This window comes from Rhinichthys klamathensis, unplaced genomic scaffold (assembly GCF_029890125.1).
Source record: "Rhinichthys klamathensis goyatoka isolate OS25496 unplaced genomic scaffold, OSU_Roscu_1.1 h1tg000069l_1, whole genome shotgun sequence".
In the NCBI taxonomy this organism is placed as follows: domain Eukaryota; kingdom Metazoa; phylum Chordata; class Actinopteri; order Cypriniformes; family Leuciscidae; genus Rhinichthys; species Rhinichthys klamathensis.
Genome location: NW_026606612.1, coordinates 2029006 through 2051527, shown reverse-complemented (window position 1 = coordinate 2051527; position 22522 = coordinate 2029006). Strand labels below are relative to the sequence as shown.

General features: G+C 41.7%; 1 protein-coding gene across 3 annotated transcripts in view; it reads left to right on the top strand.

The window, feature by feature from the left end:
• rnf24 (ring finger protein 24) overlaps window positions 1-21438 on the top strand; it is a 38359-nt gene extending 16921 nt beyond the window's left edge. For all 3 annotated transcript variants that reach the window (XM_056250507.1, XM_056250506.1, XM_056250508.1), the window contains 5 exons: window positions 6867-7016; window positions 12320-12362; window positions 12559-12600; window positions 18087-18166; window positions 20967-21438. In XM_056250507.1, coding sequence (XP_056106482.1) covers window positions 6874-7016; window positions 12320-12362; window positions 12559-12600; window positions 18087-18166; window positions 20967-21108 — 450 coding nt within the window. In that variant the 5' untranslated portion in view covers window positions 6867-6873 and the 3' untranslated portion in view covers window positions 21109-21438. The remainder of the gene's footprint in view (window positions 1-6866; window positions 7017-12319; window positions 12363-12558; window positions 12601-18086; window positions 18167-20966) is intronic.
• Window positions 21439-22522: the final 1084 nt, after the last annotated feature.

Below are 22522 nucleotides of genomic sequence, written 5' to 3'. Positions count from 1 at the left end.
TAGGCTGGTACAAGCTGATTTTCATCTCTTCAGCGAAGCACACGCATCGCTGGATCCGGAGTGAGAAGCCGCGCCGTCGAAGCAAGCTTTTCAGCGGGACGAGCTCTGGAGTCGCTGGCCTCGCCGCCTTCAACTGCCGTACCTGCTGCGCTTTCCGGCGTTCTATATCCTTTTATATCACTTTGTATCCTTACTCTGCTGAGAGTGTTTGCTTGCTTACTTGACGCGACTCACACTTCTCATCACAAAAGAGCTGCGTCTTTTTAAAGATGCCATCCTGTGGCTCGTGCCGCGCCCCACTCAGCGACGGGGACCGTCACGTCATCTGTGTGTCCTGCCTGGGTGATGATCACGCGGCCATCGCGCTCGCTGACGGCGGATGCCCTCATTGCGAGCTTTTGCCTATGGTGACTCTGAGGACTCGCCTGGCATCATTCTCCGAGCCTTCACCACAGCCCGCCGTGGTGCCGCGCCGCAAGAAGCGCCGCGCCCAGCGCGCTCCCGAACTCTCTCCAGCCCGCCAAAGCTCGCCGGTTCGCCCGCCAGCTTCGCCGGCTTCGCTCGAGTCGCTCACTGACGGACAACGGCCGCCGCCTGCCGCCGCGTCCGTCCACGAGTTCGACGAACCCACCGAGGCTTGTTCTCTTCTGGCATCTGATAGCGAGGATTGGGCGAGCTCCGTGGACCTCCCCTCCGCTAGCGTTTCCTGCCAAACCACTGGTAAGAGAGCCGGCATTGAGACTGAGCTGATGCGTCTGCTCTCTCAGGCCGTGGAAAGCATCGGCCTCGACTGGGAGGCGCCCGCGCAACCGCCGCGCGAGTCGTCAGGGAAACGGGCCAGCATCAAGACCGCGAGCCCTAAAACCGCGGCTAGCTTTCTTTACGTTATAAGAAATCTACCCCGCCCCCCATGGGCGTGCGTCACCGGCAAATGAGAAAAGAGTGTGTTTTAGTCCCCGCCGAGGCCGGACTAATCTCCATTTCTCAAACATTTCTCAGCTCCTAGTTTGAGCGGCTGAAAATGTCTTTATTGCAGCAATGAGCCTGTTGTATAACACGCACACCTGCATACAAACGCCGACACACAGAAAACTGTGATGACGCTCTCTTATCTGCTTGCGCTAATGTAGTTCTCCCTGTGGCCCAGTGGCAGAACCCGAAGCCTTCGCGCGAGAGACCCGTGTTTGATCCCGGCTCTCGCAGCAGATAAAAATTTAGTCTCGCCGTGGCCAGACTTCCACTGAAACTTTTCGATCGTTCAGTTCCAGAAAATGCGACTGTTCCAGTGTATTTTGCAGTAAACAAGCTGGTTCCACGGCCCGCTTGCCTGCACATAAAGGCCGTTTCCACGGCGACCCAGAAAAATCATGTAATCATTGTATTTCTGGTTTTCCGGCCACAGCCGATGGTGTTATAAGTGTAATAAAATGCTCACAGCCCAGTGTTCATTTCTACACACAAACACAGCCCGCCACGGTACAGGGCTTGCACAAATGAAATCGACGCATGTCAATTGTGCATTAAATGTAGTGAATGTGCCCACAACCCAGTGGCCACAAACACTACCACGGTTTCTGTAAAACGAAACCAACACAAGTTTTCCTAGCCTCCTAGGAAATCGACGGTGTTTCAGTCTCGCCGTGGCCAGACTTCCACTGAAATTTTCGCTCGTTCAGTTCCAGAAAATGTGACTGTTCCAGTGTATTTTGCAGTAAGCAAGCCAGTACCATGCCCGCTTGCCTGCACACAAATGCTGTTTCCACGGCGACCCAGATAAATCACATAAACGGTGTATTTTCTGGTATTCCGGCCACAGCCGATGGTGTTATGAGTGTATTGAAAATGCCCACAACCCAGGGCTCATTTCTACACACAAACACAGCCCGCAAAGTTGCAGGGCTCGCACAAACAAAATCGCCTCATGTCGATTGTGCACTAAATGTAGTGAATGTGCCTACGTCTCAGTGCCCACAAACACTACACACCACATGTCCCACGGGTTCTGTAAAAACGAAACCAAGACGCATTCAGTCAGCTCAGGCCGACGGTGTTTTTCAGTGCAGTAAATGTGCCCGCTGTCCTGCGCCCACATTCACTCACAGACATGTTAAGCCCCACGGGGCTCACCCCGCTCTCTCTCCCTCAGCAAACTGCTATAAGGGTTTTGAGCGCGATCGGCGCGCCCCCGCCTCACACACTGTAAACACAGTGTCTGCGTTACAGCACGCCGGAGCTCCCTTGCCGTCACTATGTCTCGGCCAGAGCCCAGATCTCATTCTACCCCTAGCTATTCACGCGAAAGTGTGGGCACAGCTTCCTGGGGTATCAGAATGGGTGCTGAACACTATAAAAAGAGGCTATTCGCTACAGTTCGCTCGACGTCCCCGCCGTTATACGGCGCGCGTCGAGACGACGGTGAAAACGAAGTATCTCATCTACTTCGAGCCGAGATAGCGAAACTACTGAGCAAAGGTGCTATAGAACCTTTATCTCAAGCTCAGAGCAAAGGGGGCCTACACAGCAGATATTTTCTGGTACCGAAAAAAGATGGAGGTCTCAGACCCATTTTAGATCTGCGACAGCTGAACAGAGCGCTTGTGAAACGCCAGTTCAGAATGCTTACGACCAGGAAAATCCTCGCGCAAGTGCGCCACGGGGACTGGTTTATGTCAATAGATCTGAAAGACGCCTATTTCCAAATACAAATAGCGTCCCATCACAGGCGATTCTTGAGATTCGCTTTCGAGGGCCAGGCATATCAATACACAGTCCTGCCGTTCGGCCTGTCCTTAGCACCTCGTACATTCACGAAGTGCATGGACGCGGCGCTCGCACCCCTGAGAATTCAGGGCATGCGAGTCCTGAACTACTTGGACGATTGGCCGATTCTAGCTCGATCACGATCGGAGCTCATAGAACACAGGGCCACATTACTCGAGCACCTCGAGGAGCTGGGCCTCACAGTCAATTGGGCGAAGAGCTCACTGTATCCCAGTCAGAAAATTTCCTTTCTGGGAACAGTGTTAGACTCGCTATCCATGACGGCACGCCTGTCACCAGAGCGCGGACTAAATATTCAGCGCGTCGCAAAATCCTTCCGCCACGGCTCGATAGTTCCGCTCAAAAGGTTTCAGAAAATGCTGGGGCTGATGGCCTCAGCGGCCTCTGTACTCCAGTTGGGCTTGCTTCACATGCGCCCACTGCAGATGTGACTGAAAGCGCGGGTTCCACCCAGGGCATGGACAGCGGGTCTGTTTCGCCTCAGGGTCGACCTACAGTGTGTTTCAGCTCTGGAACCTTGGAAAATAACCGACTGGTATCAGTCAGGTGTGAGTCTGGGGACCGCTTCGAGTGTGAAGGTGGTGTCTACGGACGCCTCCACCTCGGGGTGGGGAGCGCTGCTCGAGGGCAGACCGCTAGCTGGCCTGTGGTCAGAACGGGAAAAGCTCCTTCACATAAACTGCTTGGAGATGATAGCAGTCGACAAAGCGCTACGGCGTTTTTGTCCCCAGGTAACAGGCCACCACGTCTTGGTCCGGTCGGACAACATGTCAGTGGTGGCATACATAAATCGCCAGGGCGGCGTCAGGTCACGAAACCTTCACAGGCTGACGGAACGCCTCCTGGTCTGGGCTCAGCACAACCTGCTCTCACTGAGAGCAGCGCACGTGCCTGGTCACCTGAACAATGTTCCAGCAGGGGAGTGGTCGCTGCACCCGCAGACGGTCCAGCTGCTGTGGAAAACATTCGGCAGAGCACAGGTGGACCTTTTCGCGTCCCACGAAAACGCTCATTGCCCGAAGTCTTTCTCGAAAAGCAAGGACGCGCTGGCTCATGTTTGGCCCCGCTGCCCCCTATATGCTTTTCCTCCTGTCTCGCTCCTGCCTCAGGTGTTGGAACGAATCAGGGAAAACGGATGCCCAGTGCTGCTCGTAGCTTCGCTCTGGACAAACCAGACGTGGTTCCCTGCCCTGATGCAGCTGACCAGCACTGCCCCATGGCCTGTACCATTGAGGAGAGACCTCCTCTCTCAGGCGGAGGGCTCGATTTGGCACCCTCGCCCGGAGCTGTGGTCCCTGCACGCATGGGCCATTAACGGGTACCCGCTAGCCTCCCAGAAGGAGTGTTAAACACGATCGCGCAGGCTAGAGCTCCGTGTACCAGGCGGCTCTACTCCTCGAAATGGTCTGTTTTCTCTGCATGGTGTCAAGCCCAGAGTTTTTCACCTGTGGAATGTGGGGTTTCGGAAGTGCTTTCCTTCCTTCAAGAGCTACTGGATAAGGGCAGGACCCCATCCACGCTCAAAGTATATGTGGCGGCCATAGCAACATTTGCAAAACCGGTGTCTGGCCAGTCGCTGGGGAAGAACGACTTAGTTGTGCGTTTCCTTAGGGGAGCTCGGAGGCTAAACCCTCCCAGGCCCCCTTCAGTCCCGACGTGGGACCTTTCCATGGTCCTGGAGGCCATGAAAGGCGCCCCGTTCGAGCCAATCCAGCTGGTGGACATGAAACACCTGTCGTTCGAAACAGTGTTTCTCATGGCTCTCGCTTCAGTGAAGCGCATAGGGGACTTGCAGGCGCTTTCAGTAAGCGCGTCATGTATGGAGTTTGGGACTAATGACTCAAAGGTCATTCTCAAACCTAAGCACGGGTATGTGCTGAAATCCCTCAATACACCGTTTAGGGCCCAGGCAATTTCCCTGTCCGCCCTTCCGGTTCTCAATGAGGAGGAGGACGCGAGTCTCCTTTGCCCCGTCAGGGCATTAAGAGCTTATGTGTCGCGCTCGTCTGTTTTCAGACAGACTGAGCAGCTTTTCGTTTTGTTTGGCGGGCGCTCCAAGGGACTTGCCGCCTCAAAACAGAGCCTATCCAGATGGATAGTGGATGCCATTGCGCTCGCTTACACTGCAAAGGGCCTGCAGTGCCCCTTGGGTGTCAGAGCGCACTCCACGAGAGGTGTGGCCTCTTCGTGGGCATGGTCTAGCGGGGTTTCCCTGCAAGATATCTGTACGGCTGCGGGCTGGGCCTCGCCGTCTACATTTATGAAATACTATAACCTGGAGGTACCCGCCTTACAAGCTAAGCTTTTGGCGGTCAAAAAATTCAGTGCTATCTGCCCCGCTGTGCGGCCCAGATGCTGAGTTTACTGCATGAGTGTTGACACACGTATGGCCACCCAGATCAGGCTGAAAGCTTTCACCCTGGCTGCGCGTTTTATTGTCATATGATAGCCCCGCTGGGTGCTATTTTATAAGGAATGACGCTTCCAGCCTCTCTTCCTCCACTCTATGTGAGTTTATGGTGATTATGCACTATATGAGCCCTGGGCTTCGGCCCCTGGGACTTTGGTGTTGGATCCCTGTACGCACGGCGTGTTGCATTGTGTTCCCCTAGCGTAAGCTATTACGCAGTACGAGAGATACTCTCGTAAGAGAACGTACTCGGTTACTAACGTAACCTCGGTTCTCTCTAGAGAGGGAACGAGTACTGCTTATCTTGCCGTGCTTGGAATACGCTCTGGTTCGCTTCGGCGATGAAAACCAGCTTGTACCAGCCTAACGAGCATATTTATAGAGTGAGACCACGCCCTTTCTGGCGGGACGTGACGATATGGGCGCGAGTTGCCCCCATTGGTCATTACGTCACGCAGAGTCTCTCTCGATAGGCTGCTGCATTTGCCGCAAGAGCAGCCAATAGGCGCGCGAGCTGTATCGCCTGTGTCTGCTTGCTGCTGCAAAGCGTTTTACATTAATAAAAAATTAAGGATAATTTTTGGCTTCAATATCTCGTGGAAAAGAGGTTTTCCCCTAGCGTAAGCTATTACGCAGTACTCGTTCCCTCTCTAGAGAGAACCGAGGTTACGTTAGTAACCGAGTACGTTTTGTATTGCAATTTGTCTGGAATTTAATTAGATAATGAAATTAGTCATTGTCTAATTAAATACATGCACTAATTTGCATACATTTTCAGAACAGAAATCTAAACATGGAAAAATGCAAGCTCAAAATTCTTGATTATTATTATTATTTAATTTTTTTTTTATTGTAATATTTTACTGATGGGATTTTGAATAGCTCCTTTTATCACTCCATACATAATGAAACTACTGTTAACAGCCAGAAAAAAAAAAATTAGGAATAAAATTTGAAAAATAATTCAGGTGTATTATCTGTTTTTTAAATAATGTTGGAAAAAAGCAGTGGCATTCTGTTTTGTTTTACTTTCGTTTAATGTAATGTCATTTTGTTTCGTTTTTTTTAATAAATTTAAATTAAAATTCTAATTTTCCAAAATCCTTTCTAGTGTGACTGCACCCACGCCATTTCTGAATTTAAGTTTTGGCAAGAAAAGTTGTTCATCTTTCTGTTAGCAATTTTAAGGGTTTATTTTGAGTTATTTTTCCAGTCAGAAAATGAATGTATTAAATATAAAAAACATGCTCGTAACAGACCAAATCAAAGCTGAGCTGACTCTCAGTAGATTAGTTAACACTAATTTCCCACAGATAGACAGTGTGGGTATTGCTTAATGGCTCCTGCAGGACCAATGTTCTCAAGCTCTCTCACTGGAAAATTACATGCACTGCCCAATGCACAATTTAAGGCATTAATGAATTTATTCATTGGTTTGTTGTTGGGTATAATATGCAGTTGTTGTGTAAACAGTTTAGAAATCAAGAGAATTTGATGAGAACATACGTATGAGAACATATGCTTATACGTGCATCGGCAGAAAGGGTGATTATTTTCCTTTGCGATTTGAGGTGGACTAATGGTCTGCTAGCATTTACACTAGCATTTAGTGTTGTGATCAATGAGCCACTCTCTGATGTTTCTTTGTCTCTCTTCCCTTTCGTTCTCTGACCAGGTTATCCATGACCTCAGATTTACAGCATTACACTTTCAGGATGCCGAATATAGGGTTTCAGAACCTTCCCCTCAATATCTACATTGTTGTCTTTGGGACTGCCATTTTCGTCTTCATCCTCAGTCTACTCTTCTGCTGCTACCTGATTCGGTAAGACCACCTGGCTCTTCTATGTGTGCGACAGCAGAATGTGTTTGAACAAGCCTCAGAATGCCATACATTTGCTTATTTATCCTCTTCAGTCGGTTACAGGGTTTGAACGTCTTGATCTAATCCCTAAACATTCAGGCTACAAAACGGAACTGTTGTAATTAAACACCTAACACAATTAAGTGTAATTTGCATCATGATTTGTTAGGAAATTCTTGAAAAACGCAATCAACCCAGAATGTGCAAGTGGGTGTTGTTGGAACCATGGTGCACTGATGTTTATCTAGACAACTGTTGAATGCACCAATGCCCAAAGGTAAAATGGAAAATGGAAGGGAGTTTAAGAGACTTCTATGAGAGGATAGAGGAGGGCTGACAGATGATGGTGGAACAGAGAAGTTCCCTTTCATCTTCACACCGTATCCATTCCATGTGGGGCAGCTTTTATCATGCTCACTTTGAAGGCTGAACCAACTCTGAATTTCAGAGCCATGCTTTAATTATTAGTGGCTGCCCAATAAAGAGGTAGGGATAAATGAGCAACTTCATTGAATTCCTCAATATATAATAGGGATGTTCAATTTTTGTCTTAGCCTTGTTAAGCCATGGGTTCCCTCAGGAAATTTGGATTTAGTTTTGGATTTATGAGTAAAATAAGGTCTCCGGTTAACATTTGCTTGAAGAGACTTTCCTGATTTGATTTACGACATAAATTACACACAGTCATACTGTAATGGAAATTTGTTTAAACTATAAATTCCATTGGGAGCCCTCGGAAAATTAGCCTTCAAGGTTGGTCTGCAAACCATGTCTTTATGACGTGCATGAACAGCTCCACTGCAATGCAGCATTCCTTAAAAAAACAATTTATCAGGACAACAAGGCGACTGTATGGCATTTTGAAGAAAGATCCTGATTACTTGTGCCTGAAATGGTTTTTATGTGCGTGTTCGATGCACTAACAAAGCTTTTAATGAAGAGTGAGAAGGTCAAACAGCACAGTTTGGAGAAGCTAAGAGAGCTACTGACTTGATAATCTGAATTGAAAATAAAAGCTCCCCTGTGTGGATTTGGCTTGTAGTTTCCATGTAAATGGATGTAAAGCTTTTTATTTGCACATTAACTGAATCTAAAGCTGCTTAGCTGCACAATCCCGAATCAATGCATTTTCGACATCTACCGTACTTTGTCTCTCAAACTTCCCTTATGGTTTGAGTGAACTTTACAGGAGCTGCTCAATAACTTGAAGGACATTGGTTAACTTTTCTAGTGAGAATGAACCTGGTAATGATAAAACAACCAAACTGACCACTGATGCTTTAAGAAACTCTCCATTCTCCATGAGCTACAGAGCTGCTGTTGTCCAGTCAAATTTGCTATGTGGACATTCTTAGCAGCAGAGATACTGTAGCTTTAACGTGCAATCTGTTAGGATTGAATTAAGAATCTGTTACTTAAGACAGTGAGAACCAGCAGCTCTCATCCAAATTCAGCCTAACCAGTGGGGGAGATGGACCCCCTTACTGTATTTTCAAATGTGTATATGTATTGGTAGCCTTTTATAGTCTTATATTATTAATCTCAACAATGAAAACACTGGATTCTTGAATGAAAAACTGAGAAAAAAAGAGTTTGTATTTAGCCCAGATTCCAGACTTCTGAAGTCTCCCTTGCATTAGATCACAAATATTCATAACTTCCTCATTGAATTAACCAGCAAGCATTTGTTATGCCCCCATTACAAAAACACGCATACAATTGCCCTGAAAACTATTTGGACACTTTAGGCACACTTAAAATTCATTAACATCATTGCATTAAATAACAAAACGTCAAAATAACTTGCATTTGTTTTAGATGACTGCACAAGCACGTTTTTCACAAAGATATGTTTGTTAGGTACAGTAGGGCCACTGTACATCTGAAAACCAGCAGACGAGAATGGAAATGACAACAATTGCAATTTCAGCAAGTACCAAAATAGTAGGCTACCATTCTACCTAGCTGCATTTTTCATTATATTTTTAGCAAGCTATTTTTCACCTCGACATATACCTTCAGCATCATTGAAACAATAGGCAAGAGGCTGGAGTGCTTGTTCTCAGTATTTTACATTTAACAATTGCTTTTGACAGGATGGAGACGTCCCTACTGAGACCAATATATGCTGTGTTTTGAATGCTGGTCTCCAGCATTGGATATCTGTGAGCTTGTGTAACCAACAGGCTTCTTACTGGACTAGTTCAGCCAAAAAATGGAAATGAAATAAAATTCTGTCATTTATTCAAACTTTTGTTGACAAATACTCAGGCTGATCGGGTCAGTCTGACCTGGCCGACTATATAGACTTAAATGTCAGCCTTATCTACTAAACGGGCTTTAAAAGATTTGGAATATAATTGTATGGACCACAAGTAAGATACTTTTTGGAACACTTTACAATAAGGTTTAATTTGTTAACATTAGTTAACGCACTGTAAACTAACATGAACCATTTTTATTAACTAACATTAATAAAGGTTAATAAATGCTGTAATAATATACAGTATTGCTCATTGTTAGTTCAAATGAGTTAATGCATTAACAAATTAAACCTTATTGTTAAGTGTTACCATACTTTTATAGTTTGAAAACTCGAACGCTCCAGTCCCATGTCATTTTAAATGCATGCAATGAAAAAGACGACCAGCACATTATTCAAAAACTTTTCCTTGTGTTCCATGTGGAGAAAAAAGTAAGTTGTATGGGTTATGAAATTATAATAGGGAGTAAATAATGACAGAATTTTCCCTTATGGGTGAAACTATTCCTTCAGCTAACTTAACCAACTAGTTTTGGCTACACCAGTCCACCAGCTAGACAAGCACGAAGTTGGTCTTCCCAGCAGGGATTTTAGTGTAAAACATGCTTTCGTTTTAAAATCGTGATGAAATGATTGAGATCTGTGCAGATGGTCTCTTGACCTCTTTAGTTGTCGATTTAAACCGCTATTTTATCATGAACATCAAAGACTTGAATCAAGGACCACCAGATTGTAGAGTCGTGCGACTGTGGATTTTCAATGTGAAAGATGTGGGAGTCGTGAGCTCAAGTGGACCTGTGAAGGACGTCGTGATTCTGAGCAAACACACGCAGTCGCACGTAGCAGCCATGCACCAGCTCCGACACACAAATGTGAAATGCCCCTGTGACTGGCAAACACACACTTAGAGAAGAAAAGGGGTGGGTGGGTGGGTGTTTGTCTGGCACATGGGAAGAAAATCGAAATTCACACACACACGTCTGAGATTGAGCACGTTAATAGCTGTACCAGTTATATTACAATGCAGGGAAATGGTCACAAGGTGGTTTTCAACCTGATGAATTGTAACGCCTGCCTAATGGTGCGTTATAAATCATGACTGCCTGTAGTTTGTCAAACAACAGTTCATCTTGACCTAGCCCACCTCAGGTCAGGAACTAGACTCAAAGATGACTACACGAATTTAGCAACATAAATATCTTGATATTTTGCAATCCTTTCCGGTTTTGATCATACTTTTGCTTTGAAGAATGAATAGTCCACGATGACTTCTTTCATCCAGCCACGACAGACTTTAGGGGCCGTTCACACAGAACACATTTTTTTTTGCATTCCACTGCGCTTGATGGACGTGTTGCACTTGTGTAGTTAGCAATATCTTCAGCATGACACAGCATTCTAAAAACGCAGCGCTTAAGTTAAAAAATTCAACTTAAAAAAAAAAAAAGTCTCTCTAGACCTTTTAAACACAAACACTGTTCTGTGATAATGGCCTTTTAGACATGAACATTAGTGGTTTGTTTTTGCATTTTGATGAGTATAAATCACAAAAATGCCCTGAAGTACCCATAAATCACTCTTCCTCACCTCTAAATTCCTCCAAAGGGAGTATCTGCTCCTTTACCTGCTGGTCTCTTTCGGAATGTCAGTTTCTCTATTTTTTTTTTCACATCCAACTCTCTTTTCCCTTGAGACTTTTCTGAATAAATCTTATCTTTAATGAACTATATTAATTTCTGGATGTGATTGTAAGATACTGCAGTATTGTATGTTGTGTTCACTTGTGCCTTTCCTTTGTACAGGAAGTAATATTGGTCAGGTCTGAAATGTTGTTTGTTGTTGTTGCTAAATTAATTGTCATAGCTTCCACTGAATTTAAATATGAAGGGTTTCAGAAAAACAAACAATCATAAAAGGCCTAGATGAATGTCTTTTAAAGCTACTATTACTGGACTATTACTAATGTTCTAACAACCCTACGGACATAAAATAAACTTGAGGCTAAACATAGTGTATAGCGTTTGCTGGTTTTCCTTAAATAGCTTTTTTCTTACACTAGAGACTCTTCCATCATGCCTGACACATTCCAGTTATTTTCCATCAAGGTTCCTCTCTCTCTCTCTCTCTCTCTCTCTCTCTCTCTCTCTCTCTCTCTCTCTCTCTCTCTCTCTCTCTCTCTCTCTCTCTCTCTCTCTGTGTCACACACACTTGCTCAAGATCAAAATAGTGTTAAATGTAGACTGTCTAATGCTTGGCTGCCTCCATTTCTTGAGTTCATGCCAGGAGTATCTGTATATAGTTCTTTTAAAGGGTCTGGCACCGGTCTGACAGTCACACTCGGTAAAGCATTGCAGCGGTGTGAGTGGGTAATGCCTGGGCAGTTTGGTTCAGACAGGCTGTTAAAGTCTGGTCAAGCTTAATGAGACAATACAAGACCTAAATCACCCTGAAAGACTCTAAAGATAGTTTAAACATACCCAAGGCAGCTCAAAGCACCGCTAGAACTGGACGCAGACAATGTCAAAGGAAGAGGAAGTTATTTTTTTAATAAAAAGCAGGTTGATTTTGTGATTAAGATCAAATGTAGTGGATAAAATGTATACTTTGGTGGCATCCAGTGAAAAATGAAACTTAGCAACACATCAAAATACACGTTATATGAAATATGTGGTGAATCATTTTTTTTAATTCAAAGCTTTTTAAATGATCAGCACAGCTAAAGTTATGCCTTATTGGGACTGAAAGCTACAATTTGTCAAATTGTGACTGAAAAAAAAGATTCAGGCATGGATTGACCATATACAAACCCAGAAGCACAATGCATTTTTCACACCCAACAAAACCCATTGGAATTTAAAATGGTCTGTGTTTAGTATCATGGTTTAACTCAATGACTTTGGCCTTTGTTTGTATATAGTTTGGTATCATGATTGTCTCTCCAACACAGGTTTTTGAAAATGTTGTCACCCTCTGAACTAAAACAAAGATGTCTTTTGCCTAGGTTACGGCACCAGGCACACAAAGAGCTCTATGCATACAAGCAGGTAAGCTGCTATTCAAACACTTTACTCTATTGTATAAATGTACATTATTTACTGCATGATTCAAAGTGGGTGTGAACGTGAGGGTTTCGGTTACTTTTTCATGCAATTTCAAACGTTTCGGCTATAGTCTCCAAATTGTGATTGAGTCTTACTCCAAGTATATCAATTACTAATTAAGTTATTTTTTCGTTTACAGGTTATTCAAAAGGAAAAAGTCAAAGAATTAAACTTGCATGAGGTAGGAGTTCCCCCTTTTATCCAGCTGTGCAGAATTTTTTTCTATAATATATATTTTTTTGTGGCCAATCATTTACTAGATGTTTCAGGCAAGAGGTTAAATATGTGCTGATATGTGGCATATGAGATTTAAAGGACGTCTTTGAGTTTCACTCTCTTCATGTTTAATAATAGCATGAGCGTATGACGTTTAACCTTCACCAGTTCGTACATGACCACTATCATTTTGCTAGTGCTAATAGGACAGACTGACTTCATATGTGAGTGCTAATGAAATGGTAGCGACAATATTGAGGTGTAAGGACACCAATGCTCTTGTTGAAAGCTCAAACTCTCCTGGAATTTGCTGAAGCCCTTCTTTCCCCCTTTCGGTCTCTTATAAGAGCTCATTATCAAAGAACAGTTTCTACTTTTAGGTTATATTTTTAGCATCCTGGCTAAAGCTGGATATTCAAGCAGCTATTTTAACCAAACAGTAATATTTCTCTTCTGGCTGTGGATGTGCATGGATACCATGTAATCTTTAAGCAAAACAATGACAGCATTGTGTTGTGCTGAACTGAGTTATGTTTTGTTGGAAGGATCATCCTCGTGTCACGTCTGGCTTTTTTTTTCTTTTTTTTTTTTCTTTTTGCATTTGATACAACAGCACAGCAATTGCAAGTTGTATGCATGGTGCAAGTTTGTTCAACAACAACTCTGTTCAACATTTTATCTGGGTAAAGAACACAAAGTTCTCTCAGCCACTGTATTTTTATCCAAAGAAGTGCTAGAAATGTCATTAATATTAACAGCGCTGTCAGTGATTTAATATTAGTAATTTCTTTTTAAATGTTGCCTGAAAATTGTTAGCACTGCCCAAGAAGTGCCAAGCAAATGTCATCCACACTTGTAAGCACAGGTTTTTTTTAATGGTATTCTACATGTTTTTTTGTTTTTTGTTTTTTACTTTCTGTGCCAGCAGTCATGACACTCATTTGTCAGACTCAATGTTTTATAGTTGATATTGACTTTTTTCACGAATAGCTTTTGGGAAACACTTTCATCCATGAGTCTGATACTTGCTTTTCCCGCCCCCCAAAGATGTTACCATTTCCACATTTGCAGGTGTTTCCATCTAGGGCTGAAAGATATATAGAAATGATCGAAAAATCGCAAATGTACAGTACATAACCCGATATAGGTAACACTGTAGTTTAGAGTCCAATTTCACTATTAACTAGTTGCTTATTAGCATTCATATTTCTAGGATCTTGGCTGTTTATAAGTACTAATAAAGCACATATCCATGCCTTATTCTACATCCCTTAATCCTACCTAATTCCTACCCAATACCTAAACTTAACAACTACCTTACTAACTATTATTAAGCAGTAATTAGGAATTTATTGTGGCAAGATGTAGTTAATAGTTAGTTAATAGTGAGAATTGGACCCTAATCTAAAGTGTGACCGCAATATGCAACTAATTTTATTTAAAATAAAATATAAAATACAGGCATAAAATACATTTCAGGCATTATGTCTCAGTTTCAGTTTTTTATATTGATGATGAAAATAAAAATATTAACAGTAATAACACTGAGCCTTCCTGTAGCTCAAACAGTAGAGCATTACAAGTACCAAGGTCATGGGTTCGATTCCCAACAAGAACTGATAAGAATGTAAATGTGTTCCTTGAAATGGATAAAAGTAAATGTAAATGAGATTTGTCAACCAATCTTGCAATGTTTCATAGGGCATTTGTGAAACTGAAAATACATTTCTATAACTTTCCCCACGTATGTACTGGTAATTCGGGATTGTACTTGCATATGTGCTCAGACAGGAAGGGGTGGGGGCTACAAGCTGATTGGTCTCTCCATTCTGTGCACACAAAAACAATGTTATGATTGTATGCCACAGGCATGGGAGTTTTTCTCTAGCATAGTTAGAGGTTACAAACATTTAGCATAGCATTTCACAATTAGTGTTTACCCCTGAGCAACATGAAATAATTGGTTCTGAAATATCATAAACTGACATATTACTGTGTTTAAAGACAAAAATGAGAATTCTGCCTTAATTTTTTTCACCCTCGTGTTGTTCCAAACCTGCTAAGTCATACTTTATTTTAGGTGGCCTTAACTATCTACTAACATTAAAAAATACCTACAAGACTATGGTTTTACTGTGTAACTAACTACATGTTGTTCTGGAAAATTCCCACATTTACTGCTAATGAGTTTGAGGTATGGTTAGGTTTAGGGATAAGTGTAAGGATCATGGGGGTTAGAGTTAGGTTCTGGGGTAAGGGTTTGGGTGTTAATGTAATGTTAAAAGCTAATTAAATGTACTTTACCATATGTAAATAATACGGATATCGGGTAACCCTTTATTTTACAGTGTCCTTGTTACATATGTTACATGTACTTACCATAGTAATAACAGTAAATTATGCATAATTACATGCAACTAACCCTCAACCAAATCCTAATCCTACCCTAACCCTTTAGTAAGTACATGTTGTTTATTAATATTACTCAGTACTTAAATGTATAGTTACACTGTAACAATGACACCTTAAAATAAAATGGAACCGTATATTGTATAAAATGGTTAAGTACAGTACATAGTTGTTAAAGGCTTTAGTTCATCCAAAAATGACAGCTCATTTTTTTAAACAACGTCTTTACTACCTTTGCAATAACGTTGCTGTCTATGGGGGATCAGAAAAAGCTCTCGGATTTCATCAAAAATATATTAATTTGTGTTCCGAAGATGAACGAAGGTCTTACAGGTTTGGAACGACATGAGGGTGAGTAAATAATGACAGAATTTTCATTTTTGGCCCACCGACAAATAAATACACTTTCTTCTTGATGGTGAGAAAATGATGACAGAATAACATTTTTTGGCTGAACAATCCCTTTAACTAGATTCACTTCACTAGATCCTACATTGAATTAAGGAGTGTCCGGCCACAGCATGTGGCGTCGGCTTTTAAGTTCAAGCCCCCATGAGTTAGAAAGGTGATCTGTCTGACTTCATGAGCAGAATTATACACCCTCACACTCTATCAACTGTCCTTGATCTTACATAAGATACAGGGAACTTCAGCGTGAGACGAGTGAATATAATCTCATCTCTCGAAACATTAAGTACTCTGATAATATACAGACAGACAAATTGTACGGTAGAGCTTATGCACTGATGATTGATATGCAAACACGCTGGTGCAGAAAACTAGCATATGCGCCAGACAGTTGCCAAGATATGGATCCTCAGATGGCAACCAGTGAGAACAGCATGGACATAAATATCACAGCGTCAGTGAGAAAGATATATTGTGCGTAATTCCACCGCAGTGAAACAGTCGTATATAAAACTTGTTTTATAATACTTGCTCGTAGATGCAGCTCTCTAGGTGAGAGATCAAACAGACGAGAGCGGCAGCGTGAAACGGACTGAGCAATGCTTATGAAGGTTTATTTCTGTTCGTTAAAAAAGACACCGGGGAGTCACGTTTGAACTGCAGAGGTGGTCCTTTCAATTCAGAAGCCTAGCAGAGGGAAGAAAATAGAGGGCCAGGATGTTAATAAAATAAAAAGACATTATGGTTCAATGGCATACCATCACTGTAATGCACTATTCTGATAGGAAGGACACTGGCCTGGTTGGATGATCGATTATAAACAGATTGGCCTTGCTTGGAGTATAAAACAGTAGGGAAGTAAAGGCAGTGTTTGTTTTGTTTTTTTGTTGAATGCAGCTACATGTTTTGTGTTATGAAGAGACATTCACACATGGGCGTATTCTGTCCCTTGCTGGCCCCGTTAATGCCATTCTTTCCTGACAAAACCCAACAGTGTGTATTCAACAGACAATTTCTTATTCTCGCAGTCTCGCTCATCTCAAACACAGAACCATTGTGTCTCGATAATTCGCTGACCACCCCCTGGTCAGGGTCAATGACACCTAAAGCACTAGGACTCTATCTTGTTTTATGATACACACACAGAACAGTAAATATCTGTTGTGACAGACACCCATGTGCCCAGGCACATTTGTCCGAAACCCCTTTTGTTCTCTTACAATTACTAGTTGTGCATTTCCCTGCTCCCTTATTTGCTGTCAGCAAGGTTAATGAAATATTTAATTTGTGCAGAGTTCTGAAAAGATGTCCTAGATAATCTGTTTTAACTTTCACTAGCATTATGAATTATTCCAACAAGGTATTATAACGCATTTAAATTGTGAATAATATCGGATGTTAATTTAGTTTTATGATATAATTTGTTACTTGAAGTGTCTTAACCCTGTAGTCAGGATTTTATTTTATTGGTAACACTTAACAACAAGGTTTATTAGTTAATGTATTAACTAACATGAACTAACAACGAGCAATACATTTGTTATTTGTTATTTATTAATCTTTGTTAATGTTAGTTGTAATACTTTGTTTATTGAGATACAACAGCTTATGCCAGTATAATACAACAATAACGTAAATTAAAAGGTTGGATCTCTTTTACATAATAAAAAATAATAATAATAATGAAAATAAACAAATAGTAATAATAAATAACAAAAAAAACAAAAAAATAAAATAAAAAAGAATATGTTTACATGTATTTGTTAATGTTAGTTAATAAAAACACAGCTGTTCATTGTTTGTTCATGTTAGTTCACAGTGCATTAACTAATGTTAACTAATGTTTGTTTTTTTAGTAAAATGTCACACCATTTTGAGAATACTTAAAACGTTTTTTTTTTTTAAATACTTAGGTTATATTGTTTTATTTTTAGGTTATATTATTGGTTTCTAAAGCATTTTTTTAATATACTGCTTTGTTACCTGACTGCAACGCAATGTTGTAAAATGTTGTGACTTCATATATTTTATGCTTTTTTGGAATCCATAACATAATTTTTATGCACATTTCCAGCATTGTTTGCATCAGTTAAGCACTGGTTTAATCTGTTTACCCTGAATCTCCCTGCCTCGCCTTTTCGGCTTTACCTCATTTCACTTTGTTATTTTCTTTAATTTTAATGACTACTTTATCAAACTAGCTAGTAGCCCTCAGCTTTATATCTTTTGCCTACCTCTAGATTACATCACCATTTGATTACGTCCAATTGTTCACAGAATTCAACTGTCTGATGTGACAGGTCGTTTATCAAAGTGTTTAGCTTGGCTTTTACAGAACCAGGTCTAGATTTTTTTCCCCCCCTAGATGAAATGCCATATCTGCACCCCGACCTGGCAAACGTCACTGCTAGATTACAAAGGAAACTTCTTGAGTGTAGACCATTTCCTGAATAAATACAGCATTGCAACATGTCTTCCTGTCTCACTGATCTTTGAAGGTGATAACATCCATTACTTGTCATGGCATGTTGAGACAAGTGTATTTTATGGAAGTGTTGTCTTCTTTGAAGACAAAATGTTTATATTTAAACATTTTATCTGTGTTCATTGGAATTTATTGTTTTCTCTCTCCAGATTTGTGCGGTGTGTTTGGAGGAATTCAAGCAGAAAGATGAGTTGGGAATCTGCCCGTGTAAACATGCCTTTCACAGAAAGTGAGTGCCCTGGCATATGTTGCTTTCTAAAACAGGAAAATGTCCGCACCACTGGCAGCTCCAAACAAAGTTTTGCAGTCTGATTCTATTCTAATAACATTATAATTGGATTACCTGTTTGACGAACAGTGGCAGACAGGTCGTTTTGGACACTTGAAAAAGCCATTCTGATTCTGCTAGTGGCATAGATGACATCAATTACGCCCTTAAAACATTACCCTAAATACAAATTTGCAATGTTACATGCCATGGTTTCAAGAGTGCTGGATAACTGTGCTCTGAAATTGATCTAGTTGAAATGTGTCTGATTCACCCATCTTCTCATTCGCCCCTTTGTGAAACATTTGCACTGGGCTGTATGTCAGTAAATGCCAAAGTAAATGTCAGAGTAATGCTTGGACACTTATCAGAGGGGTTGGGAGCTCTTTGTTCTTTTTAAACATTTCAACATTTTAGTTTGCCTCTCTAGGAACCCAGACAAATTTTAGAGCATAAATGGTTCATTGAAGTGAAGTCAACTCGTATATGAAATGCTTGTATGTATATATTTATGTAAAATTGATGCACCTCTTGATGGAAATAACATCACAACATTTATCCATACATTTTTGGTCACGATCTTGTATTGAGTCAAGCACTCTGTAAAGTCTCCTCCAGCACAACCCAAAGACTTTCAATGAATATAAGGTCTGGACTCAAGAGTTGGCAATTCTTGTGTGAAAATGATTCTTCATGCTCCGTCCAACTTGAGCCTGATGAATCTTGACATTGTCATCGTGGAATCTGGCCATGATGTGTTTTCCTACATGGTTGTTAAGAAATGAAAAGATACACACTCCATCAATTAGGGTCAGAAGAACTGTTGCCATACATATGGGCCTACAGTAACATGCTAGAAACATCATAATCACTGCAATAATGATCCAGTCATAGACTCTTAAAGTCCCTGTAAAGGCAATTTCAAAAAAAAATTCTAAACACATTATAAATGTTAGAAATGTATTGCTAAAACATATTACAGAGACTGTGAACTGTGAAGTACTGAATTGTGGAGTTAGACCGTTAAACAGTTTTTCACCATTGCTATTTTCCGGATTTTCTGGGCGGGGCTAAAACAGGGCTCGATGACGCACTGGAGCCCTTGAGCTCCTGGACACGCCCCTACTTGATGACGCACTGGAGTAGCTGAGGCTTGCCGCTCCTAACAATATTATAGAGCACATTCACATCAGTTTGCCGCTCAATCGCGAGTTACTGTCAGTACTATTATTAGTAACACAGCCTACAGATTGCTGGCTACTAGCTATGCCTTCGTCACGGAAATGCGTACTACCTGGATACGATCACCGGATCACGTACAAAACAGATCGGTGTCCTTGTTTAAATTTCCGAAAAACGATTACATCAAGAAGAAGTGGATTAATTTTGTGAAGAGCCACCTTGATGGAGAGCTGAGGATCACCGCCAAAACCCGGTGATCATTTTACACGGGATAGTTTTATAAACTTTCGTCAGAGATAACTGTCTGGGATTCACTGATAATCCGCTGTTACTGGTGAATGGGGCCGAACCGCCTCCCGCCTCAGCCTTCATCCTCCCGTCGCGCCGACAACTGGTGCCATCATCGGCAGTGCGTGCCCACCGTGCGAGCATCCATTCCGGCTGTAGAGTTGAGTGTGGCGACGGCAGCTTTCCCGCGAGTGGGCGTGGTTTCAGCGCAGCCAGTGGACACGCCCCCAGCGTTTGAGAGCAGAGATTACTGCTCATTTTTTCAAGATTTTGATAGCTTATTTTATGTACTTGCTGGCTTTTTTTATCATTCAAATTTGGCTGGGTGACTAATAACAAATTTTTCTGTGGTGTGACAAACTCAAAACACATACTTAATTTTGACTTTACAGGGACTTTAATTATTTGCCTATTTAAATCCAAACTGCGACTTTTTTTTTTCCGGGCAGTGTAATATAAACATGTTTACACCTATACCAGCAAAATGATCTGCCATTTAAAAAGAAAATTGTATTACTTAGTCTGTACCAAATGATGCGAACGCACAAAGATATAAAGCCACAACATTCTGCTTCGAGGAATGAATACACAGTGTCGGACTTATAGTGAAGTTTAAAAGCCTTTCCTTTCGACTCACGAAGATATCGCCAGTTTTTTCTGCTTCAATGTTAAGAATTCCAAGAGCTGACAACCTTGGTTCACTCATGGTTGTATAGTCTATACAATATGTATGTGTGTGTGTATATATATATATATAAAATGCTATATTGTTATATGTATTATTATTATTTAGGCTACTGTTAATAATTAATATTAATAATGTTAATAGTTAATCATTTTATGCATTAGAAGCTCGTAGTGTCATAGTTATGCCACAAGGGTGTTGTGATCAAATCAAATCCCTAAAAATCCCTGCTGTCAGTGGTTAAATGTAGACTTCTGTATCATAGATCTGTTTGTGTACCTAATGGGACCAACACGGCCTAAAATAGAACTGTGCTTACAGTGAATAATTCATCAGAAAAATGCCAACATCTCACTCAGACAAACCCTAGATTCAGTCTCACATTCCACATGGGCTTCCTGCAAGGAGACGCCCAGCTTCGCCAACACAGCCAGCCATGAGATATCAAATGAGATCACTTTTGACTTGCTACCAGTATTAGTTCGGGTTAGTGGAGCCTGTTTGTAGTGGGCAGTTTCACATACTCTGCTGTGATCTGGGAAATTTTAAGCATAATGTTATCTAGTTTGCCTTTCATCTTCCGCATTGTCTCTGTGTCTCTCTCAGGTGCCTTATCAAATGGTTGGAGGTGAGGAAGGTATGCCCGCTGTGCAACATGCCAGTCTTGCAGCTGGCGCAGCAGCAGAGCATGTCCGAGCCTGTGCCCCCAACACAGCAGCCTCTGCCCGGGGTGGAGAACCTGGTGTAGCCCCTCCTCTTTATCCTAAAAATATGACCACCACTACCTTCACACTCCCTCCTGTACAGGTACACGCTCATATCCAAGGACAGACCGCAGGATCTGTGCCCGGAGCCACAGTGACCTCTGACCTGCATATGTTCCTTTCCTGCCTTGGTGGCTTTATAACGGATTTTTTTCCAAATTACAATAATAGATGATTTACTCCATCCGTCTTATTTGGGTTTAGCTTTCTTTCCTGTGGGATAATGAAGAAGAGTTTTACATGGCCAAGTCATGTTTAATGTAACCGTTCCACACCAAAGCACTTTTTTTGAGGACACCAGTGAGAGGCAAAAAGTACAAGGACTAAAAAAAAAATAACATTAAAAACAAAAAACTACTTTTTTAACCGTTTTTTTTTTAACAAGCACTTTACACAAAACTCAAACTTAGTTGCTTGTGGTAGTAGCAAGATCTTGTTTTATATTTTATGATTTAAAACATTTTTTAGTTGATGTACACAGAGCCACAGAGCAAACCATTGGTATTATTTTCATTAGAGAGGGTTATGTTTATACTGTATATTAAAGGGACAGCAGCTCTCCAATGTGTATATGTTTGTTTGTTTGTGTTGTGACGGTCAGTAGAATGGCTGTATTGGTAGATATGGTTCGCTGCGACCTTTAGCTGGTGCCCAAAACAAATGTGAATGCAGTTTGTGTTATAATGGTTGGGATGTGACCCAGCAGTATTTGATCTGTGTTCTGTGGACGCCTTTATATTTGACATGCTTTTTTAACTGAGGACTGTGTTAAATACACACAAACACACACACACACACACTTCTGTAGCTTTGAGTTCAAGGCTGTATTTGATGAGAATATTAAAGTAACTAAAAAGTGCAAAAGAAAAAAACACTATTGTCACTCTTAGGGTGTGTTCACAGTCACACTTGGCATGTTTGGTTCGATTAAAATGAACCCTGGTGCGATTGCTCTGTTAGTGCGGTCCATTTGAATAAGTGTCATCTGGACCCTGGTGCGCACCAAAAAAGCAGACCGAGACCGCTGAAAAGATGGGTATCGGTCTGCTTCCAAACCAACTCTGGTGCGGTTCGAATGAAATATGAACACAGCACAGACCAGACATGTAAACGAACCAAAAACGGGACATGATGTCACAAGATAAATGCTTAAAGGGATACTCCACCCAAAAATGAAAATTCTGTCATCATTTACTCACCCTCAAGTTGTTGCAAACCTGTATGAGTTTCTTTCTTCTGCTGAACAAAAAGGAAGATATTTTGAAGAACGATTGGAACCAAACGGTTGTTTGGCACCATTGACTTCCATAGTAGAAAAAAAAAATACTATGGAAGTCAATGGTGCCAAAGTTCCAATCGTTCTTCAAAATATCTTCCTTTGTGTTCAGCAGAAGAATT